Source organism: Trematomus bernacchii, unplaced genomic scaffold, assembly GCF_902827165.1.
Source record: "Trematomus bernacchii unplaced genomic scaffold, fTreBer1.1, whole genome shotgun sequence".
Taxonomy (NCBI): domain Eukaryota; kingdom Metazoa; phylum Chordata; class Actinopteri; order Perciformes; family Nototheniidae; genus Trematomus; species Trematomus bernacchii.
In genome coordinates, this window is record NW_022987513.1 from 4042809 (window position 1) to 4051720 (window position 8912).

At 41.3% G+C, this 8912-nt stretch overlaps 1 protein-coding gene across 1 annotated transcript; it reads left to right on the forward strand.

The window, feature by feature from the left end:
• Positions 1-4010: 4010 nt before the first annotated feature.
• Positions 4011-8631, forward strand: LOC117469444 (protocadherin-10-like). The gene is made up of 4 exons (XM_034113854.1): positions 4011-6536; positions 7786-7853; positions 7942-8054; positions 8357-8631. The coding sequence occupies exons 1-4, from the start codon at positions 4011-4013 to the stop codon at positions 8629-8631; spliced, it is 2982 nt and encodes a 993-aa protein (XP_033969745.1).
• The last annotated feature ends 281 nt before the right edge of the window (positions 8632-8912 follow it).

The following is an 8912-nucleotide window of genomic DNA, read 5'->3' on the forward strand; positions in this document are numbered from 1 at the left end:
AATCAACCAAAAGTTAACATTAAATAATGTCTTGTATGCATATGTTTGTGACCAACTTGTTATCAAATGTTGATTGCCCATAGATTGTTTACAGATGTTATTGACAGTTCTGAAATGAGTATGTCATAAAAGGAAGATGTCCATTGATTTGGGTTTCCAATGTGTTATGAGGATTTTTTTTGTTTGCAGTTAAGCCAGCAAAAAGCCCCCTTTTCTGATTGTTTTATACATTTAGAGAAAAAACCTTCCTCAGCAATCAATGTTTGGGAGACATGGTATCTGAACTCCAATGATCTCAGATAATATTTCAATCACTTGTCTCCTGTTTAAATGCAGAGCATTCCAAAAACATGTGTACATTTGTACCAATAGTCATTGGTTGCACAGAAGGTATATTGGGCTTGGGAACATCGTCAGCTGACCGCATTTCCTGGTTGACAGATAATGTGTATAATGTTGTACTGTATCAATTGCTGATTGTAATTACGTGGTGTATTCTCTTCCAATCAATAACCTGAGTATAGCTTTTTGAAATATGTGTTCCATACTGCAGAGATGCCAATATATCCAAGTCATTTCTCTTGCTTCTTTTTCTTTACATTTCAAAGGTCCACTCCCACCATTTGAACTCAGTAAGACCTTAACCATTGGGTGTGTTGGCAGAGGATGATTCCAAGGTACTCAAAAGAAAGAAGAGCAGGCATGTTGTTTGTATATTTCAAATATTAGAAGGACATCAAGACGTTGCTGTTGGTTATATCAGAAAGATAATGTATATGTAAATACATGTTTAAACAAACAATTGCAGAAAACTAGAATGATCTTAAAGTAAGTAATCAACTGTATGGGGAAGTTTCATGTTTGTGTTAAATGTTCACCATAATCACCAGGAGTGTCTTTAAAGGCAGTTGCCGTAAAATAAGCTTTTTCTTCTTATACACATATCTCCATTTCAGCATATATAAAACATCTAAGTTTAATTAATATCTATGTTCTGAAGACTTTTACAAAGGGGTGTGTTTATATAGCTACCATTCATAGCCTCATTTGTGTATCATTTTATCAAAACAAATGGTGGTAAAAGGACCATTTCCTTTGGCTTTTTTATGATTTATGGACAAAAGAGAAATGCAAAATTCCCTCTGGAATGACCTTTGACTCTTAAATGTTGACAACATGAAAGGAGAATTTTTAACCTTGGTACAAAAATGTGCTGCACTTTCCAAAACGATGCAAATATGAAAACATTTATGGGCCAAAAAACATGCAAATGAAGAACATCTTCACCTACTTGGCAATGCTTGTGCATTATTTAGAAAACATTCACCAACTTCACGCAACATTTGCTTCGTTTTTCTGAAAGCGCTGCCTAAACGAATCGCTGCAAACACATAATGCTGCAAGAAGCTCAAAACACACTATAAAGTGATGCACACAGCTGGGACTGAGTGCTTGTTGACGTTCAGGGATTATAAAGTTGGCCAACGGTCACTGTTTCATAATTGTAAGTATTTTGTCAGTATATTTCAAATGAGTAGGTTACCTACAGTATGTTAGTTATCTAGCTTATCGCAGGTATGCAATGCTGTATCATGTGATCACATTTTTTAAATAACCCGTTGTTTTTCGAGCTTCTTTCGTGTGTTTTTGCACATTTGTGTTTTTATATTTGAAACGTTTTTTAAACTGCAGCACTTTCCTCCTAATGAAATTGTTTTGAGGCATTGTAACACATTTGACCCTGTTGGCCAGCGTAGATTTCTGTTCTTGAAATGTATGCAAACGAGCACATATTTATACATTCAAAAAACTAGTAGTAGGAAAAAAGAATTGCCTTGATGTAAGGGAATGGGGGTTTTATGATGATATAAATAGGCCTAAATTGCTACCTTGTTTACCTGTGTCTCCCCTTTATCTAGCACACATACAAGCCGTTTTTATATGGCAGCACAAAAGAGAGTAGATGCTAGAATTTTTCTCATTAACGCAGCAGTCAATCATGTGAGAAGTCATCGCTGTCAGTTTGCTGTCGGCTCTCCATACCAGGTGGTGCAGAGCATCTGCAGTGTTTCACAAGAGGTTAAATAAAACGCAAAAATAATTAGGAGCACTCAGAACATGTCAGACGGCAGACATGCTACCATTAGAGCGGAAACATAACTAAAACCGCTTAAGTGTTAAAAGCTGCAGAATATAGGCTAACCTACTCTAATCCTTCAGTTTTAAAAGTGGAAAGTAGTTAAAGACAAAGGGATTGATATTCTACTTTTGCCCTTGAGTGAGAGGATGAGGGAGGGAGAGAGACACAGAGGGGGGGTTGTCAATGTGTGTATGTGTGCAAGAGAGGGAGAGGGGGACGAGTGACAGAGAGATAATCTCTTTTGTATTTTTGATCCCTAAATGTGGTGGTTGTGTCCCCTTATCCCAGCTACTTAGTTTCTGCAGTGCGTAAGTGATGCCGTGCACTTAGGGCCGTGAAAAGCAGGTCAGTATGACCACTGAGAGAAAACCACATGTGCATCACATGGATAGCCTTGGGATTATTCCTCATAAAATGTCTTAATTCCTCTGTTCACTAATGATCCAGGGAAAATGCCCTCTAATCTCCATTCCATTAATTAAAAAGAGCATGAGCCCGTGGAAAACCTCACCATCTGCTGCGGCTTCATTCCAGCAGACAGATTGTGTTTTCAGCTTTTAACCAGGGGAAACTGGGTTTCTTTTTTTCAGAGCAAACGGTTGGAGCACGCATTGAGGTGGATGGTAAACAGATACTCCATTTGAGTATTTATGTGCTGAAATATGATGAAAAATCAGTTTTAAACATGAGCAATCCTTGCCAGGGCAGTGATGATGTCTGGGAGTTTGAGCTGCCTCCTGAGGACAATTTCACAATTTGAACGCTTCATACACGTGCTATACATAGAGTCAGTAACAGCCCTCTTAATACTTAATAGTCTTTTATTAGTACATTTAAAGTTACTGCTTCTATAATAAAATATGCACTTCTCTTTTTTTATAGGAAATGCTGCAATGCAGTCCCTGTGTTTTTCTAAAGGATTGCTATCATTCTCTTTTTCATTTAGCAGGACCTTTAAAGCTGCTTTAAGCTGCTGCATCCTCTCTGTTACTGATTTGATTAAGGTTCCACTGATATTACCATTTCCTCTAATAACATAAACCAATGTTAAAGGATGTTCACACCTTCCACAGAAACTAAAATTGAAAGGTTTCTAAAAAAGTCCTTTAATTACAAATCTCTAAAAGGACAGTTTATTACATGTCCTGTGCTGTAACAATAATACCTCAATTAGTGAAACATTTCAAATAAACTGATTCATTTAATTAAGTTGAATTAAAAGTGTCACTTTTTGAAATCAATTTAGTGAGTTCAAGTGAATAAGATTGTTTATATCCAAATATGAGTTGATTGAAAGGTTTTCAAAAAAATCCTTTTATCCCATAGGACAATTTATTAAGTGTTCTTTATCCTGTGCTAATGATACCTCAATTAGTGAAACATTTCAAATCAACTGATTAATTTAAACAACTTTAATTATAAGTCTAACTTTTGTTCATCAATTGAGAGAGTTAGAGTGAATATGATGTGTTTATGTCCGATTATGCTGAACCCCGGTTGAGAAATGATGAAACACTCCTGTAAGAAATTGAATCAAGTGCGTTTGACCCGCGGTCAGAGCCTAGAGACTGGGACATGGATTCGATCGGGCTAGTAGGCAGGAAAGATTATCCCAGCAGATGTTGGTTCCCTTCTATTGGAACAGTAGGGCCAATAATAAACACGCACACACACAGAGACACACGAAACGCGCACTAATCTGGGAGAGATAGGATAGCCCTTGCACGCCCCCCTTTCTCTCCTCTCTTTTCTCTCAGGCAGACAGTCGCTGTTCCACCAATGTCAAGTTTTTGCCAGACTCTATTTTGCACAATTCTGCCTGAATCATCCTGTAAGCAGTTCTTAGCGTGAGGTGCATTGTTTCATCCAGATGGACACACAAGGGGCAAAGAAAAGACTGTTTTGGAGATGGCATACAGTTTGCCTATTTACGTTGTGCACTTCTTTCTTGGATGCAGTCCGGGGACAGATTCGCTACTCCATCCCTGAGGAACTGGAGCATGGAGCTTTTGTTGGCAACATCGCAGAGGACCTGGGCTTGGATTTGGACAGGCTCTCTGCGCGCAGATTCCGGATAGTCTCCGGTTCCAAGAAGCAATATGTGGAGGTGAATTTGGAAAATGGAGTTTTATTCGTCAATGAGAGAATTGACCGCGAGGAACTATGCGAGCAGAGTTTGTCCTGTTCTTTCCACTTGCAGGTGGTCATTGAAACCCCCCTGGAGCTGTACAGGGTGGAGATGGAGATTTTGGACGTGAACGACAACTCCCCTAGTTTCCCATGGACCGAGTTTAATCTGGACATCTCAGAGTCTGCTACGCCAGGATCCCGTTTCCCACTTGAGAGCGCACAGGACTTAGACGTGGGATCCAACTCCCTGCGCACATATTTGCTGAGTGTCAACGAGCATTTCCTTTTGGATATACAGACGCGCAGTGATGGCAGCAAATTTGCAGAGCTCGTCCTGCAGAGCCCGCTGGACAGAGAGCAGCAAAGTGCGCATCAGATGGTCCTGACGGCGGTGGATGGAGGCGCGCCGGAGAGATCTGGCACTGCGCAAATTGATATCACCGTTTTGGATGCAAACGATAACGCGCCTGTGTTTGACCAGTCCTTTTACAGAGTGAGGCTGGCGGAAAACGCACCTAAAGGCACCGTAGTCATAAAACTCAACGCGTCAGATTTAGATGAGGGTCCCAACGCTGACATCACCTACTCGTTCAGTGGCCATGCGCCCATCAAGGTGCGCCAGCTCTTCAGCGTGGACTCGCGCACGGGGGAAATCAAAGTGAAAGGAGTGATAGACTATGAAAAGGCCAGGATGCATGAAATCTATGTTCAGGCTAAAGATAAAGGCCCCTCCGCTGTGGCAGTGCACTGTAAAGTGCTGGTGAACGTTTTGGATAAAAATGACAACCTCCCGGAAGTGATCTTGACATCAGTGTCCACACCTGTGCAGGAGGACGCCCCCCCGGGGACTGTGATAGCTGTCATCAGCGTGATGGATAAAGACTCAGGTGAAAACGGGAATGTGGACTGTGAGATCCCACATCACGTGCCATTCCAGCTCCACTCCTCCTTTAAGAACTACTACACATTAGTAACTTCTGATTTTCTGGACAGAGAGGCGATGGCTGAGTATAACATCACACTAACAGCGCGAGACATGGGCTCCCCTCCTTTATTCACCAGGAAAACTATCCTTGTCCAAGTGTCTGATATGAATGATAACGCGCCTCTCTTCAAACAGCCGTCCTACACTGTGTATCTGACTGAGAATAACGCGCCGGGTGCATCCATATGCTCGGTGACTGCACTGGATCCAGATTATGGCCAAAACGCGTACCTCTCCTACTCTATCCTGGAGGGAGACATACGGGGAATGCCCGTGTCCACCTACGTGTCCATCAACTCGGACAACGGGAACATTTACGCACTGCGATCCTTTGACCACGAACAACTTAAAAACTTTCAGATCACAATTCAAGCTCAGGACGCAGGGTTCCCGCCTCTGAGCAACAACGTGACAGTGAACATCTTTATACTGGACCAAAACGACAATGCACCTGTGATTGTGACACCGGTTGTGCAAAACAGCTCCGCGCCAACAGCAGCAGTGCCCAAGTCAGCTGACGCAGGTTACCTTGTCTCCAAAATCAGCGCCGTGGACGCAGACGAGGGTCAAAACTCGCGTCTCTTATACCAGATGCTCCAAGCAACAGACCCGAGCTTGTTCAGCGTGGCTCTGTACACAGGCGAGATCAGGACAATTCGCCAGTTGGTGGAGAAAGACCCCTCGAGGCACAGATTGGTCATTCTCGTGAAGGACAATGGTCAGCCGCCCCTCTCGGCCACTGTTTCCATCATCCTGTCAGTGGTTGACAGCCTGCCAGATTCGCAGCCCGATTTGGGTGACCTGTCACTAAGCCCGCATCACAGCCCTAACTTCAGCCTGTACTTAATCGTGTCTCTGGGCGCAATCTCCTTCACATTTCTGGTGGCTATCATCGTCCTGGTTTCAGTGCGCAGGCTGAAGGGCAGAGCGTCCAGCAGGGAGTCAAGCTTCCCCCCCATCAGCTGCTGCTGCTGCTGCTCCAGCTCAGAATCCTCCACCACGGAAGATGTGTTCAAAAAGTCCAATCTGAATGTTCGGATGCCCGCAGAAGCGTCCGGGTGCGCAGAGGCAAACGGCAACGGAGCTCTCCCTCAGGTCTACTGCTATAAAATGTGTCTGACTCCGGAGTCGTCCAAAAGTGACTTCATGTTCCTGAAGCCCTGCAGCCCGGTGATGACAGTTCAGCAGAATAACGCCAAGAGCACAGATTACCTCACCTCTGGCTGGAGCGCACTGGACCGTAATGAGCTGGCCAACAACAGAGCAGCGTCCCCAAACGAGGTAATAAACTGACATATACCGACGCGTAAAAATCCAAATAACAGAGGAGTTGATTCTCTTATCCTTCATTTTAATAAGTATACTTTTACCAAAACTGTATCCACTTACTCATCCTGTTGTCTTACATGAATTAGAAATGACAGAAAGGTTGAGTCAGGGGCAAATGTCAACATGCATTTGCCACTAGGGACGCTCTAAGCCAATCTTTTTTTAATTCAAATATATTTCAAAAATGGTTTTGTAAAAGGGGTGTTAAACTGTTAAACGCTATTTAATCCGTGAATATAAAATATATTAATTCAATTATATTAAACACTTCTTCAACCACAGTTTGTTAACATTCTGCATGTGATCCATTGGACAAAGTAGTTTCAACCAACACATTTTGAGACCATACACTGCAATCTGGGAAGGTTCCAACAGTGTCAATGTGTGTGTTGCAAACTAAAAAGGTGTTGCATGGGTAATGTAATTGCACATTTGTATCCCAGATCTGACTGCTGCTGTGTTTGTGCTCACCTCAGTGTAACCAACCACTAATATTTACCCTCACATTAAGCAGATTAGTAACCAAATCATGTTGCTATTTTTAGGAGATGTGGCACCTTCTCCCCTCATCGGGGATGTGAAGATGTAGTGTGATAGTCCAATTTGCTTAATGGTCTTATAAAAGAGGAAATTCAAGTTTTTCGAGTTATTTCACAAAAACATGAATTGAGAATTTCCTTCTACGGACTAAACGCATTTGCACCCAAATACTTTATTTATAATGGAATGGAAAATGCCACAACATTTGTTGTGATTGGTCTAAAGTCTTAAAACCTGGTTTGGACATACTTTGTATCCACAATAACACATTGATATATTTAGAAAAAAAAAAGTTCAATAGTCAAAGTCAGGAGTTTTAAAACATTGGAAAAACGCCAGTACTCTTTTCATCTAAAGACGCCAATGTTCTTTTCCATAAAATATAATGATTTATAAAGAAAAACTGAGATTGATTATTAAAAAGCCAGATTTTGGCTTGTGAACCCAGACAATAATTTCAGTCATGGGAATACTACATTCCATTTGCGGGCACAAATATGATAACTGTTATTAAAATTCAATATCTCTGATAATATTATCTTATCTATCTGACACTTTTACCTTGCCAATATATACATGACTGCATCTGGACAATAACGCAGTGCTCTTGTTCTTCTTGAGCTGATCACTAATTGTTGTTGTTTGTGTTCCAACTCTCCAGCTTAAGTATGCGAGTATTAGCAACGACTGGACCTTGACCAAGAACCAACGCAACTTGGCATACAAGAGGTGAATGCATTAGTCGAGCCAGTACACACGCACACACACATGCACACATGCACACGCCTGTACTTATACTTTCTTATTTTCTCCCAAGGTATAGTTCAGCAAATATGGAGGGCACTCTTACCCGTCAACAAAAATACGATGCCCATGGGTTTTCCTGTTCTGTGGCTCCACAGTATTGGACCTGGGGAAGCCATATGAATGGTAGGTGCAGTTTTGGCTCATTGTTATTCACAGGAAAGGGGGGGGGTGCTTCTCCCTGTGTCTGTTCCTGAGGATTTAGTCTGAAATATAAAATGGTAAACTGAATAGATAATACCAGGGGGGATTTAAATGCATCAACACGAGGATTACTTTTAAGAAGATTCCTTATTTTTTGCCAAAAAGACTGAAATTAAGAAGATGCCTTTTTTAAAACCACCTTATTTAAATTGAGTATGTAAATAGGAGCTCTTTGCAGAAATAATCTCCCGATACAAACTGTAATTTATGCGCATGTTTTACAGACTGCAAGATATCTCTTCAGGAGGGGACACTCCCTCACTACTCATGGACTCCGAAGTACACTCAGCCGAGTTCTGAAGCGGCAGACTACCAGCACAACGTATACATACCCGGCTCCACGTCCGACTACAGCACTCTGAAGCTGGCTCCCAGAGGAGAGCTGGATGTCTACAACACCTTCTCTACTTTTGGGAAGAAAAAGAGATTCATCTCAAACTATGAACAATCTTTTGACATCGATGATAGTCTCATCGTGAGTAATGACATCTTCAAATGAACTCTACTGTATTGTACAGTATGCACTTATGTGTATATATATAAATATATGCCATTTATTAGTTCCATTTCTAATTATAAATCTCTTCTCCAGTTGAACAGTTTCTCTGGAGGCCTGACAGACATGCGTCTCCTTTTTAAGTGGAATTTAATACCACATGTATATTTTTATTTTTGTAAATACTATAATAAAGTATAAATGAAGTATATTTCTAGTCATGTTGGGAACAAGGGATGACTTTATAAAGTCTAATCAAAAAAGCTTACAGTAAATTCAAAAAG

What these genes read in the sequence shown, in the direction of transcription:
- LOC117469444 (XM_034113854.1), top strand. Translation starts at nt 4,011, where the DNA reads ATGGACACACAAGGGGCAAAGAAAAGACTGTTTTGGAGATGGCATACA. An exon ending in GAGCAGCGTCCCCAAACGAG is followed by an intron (nt 6,537 to 7,785) that starts GTAATAAACTGA and finishes CCAACTCTCCAG; the next exon opens with CTTAAGTATGCGAGTATTAG. An exon ending in CTGGGGAAGCCATATGAATG is followed by an intron (nt 8,055 to 8,356) that starts GTAGGTGCAGTT and finishes CATGTTTTACAG; the next exon opens with ACTGCAAGATATCTCTTCAG.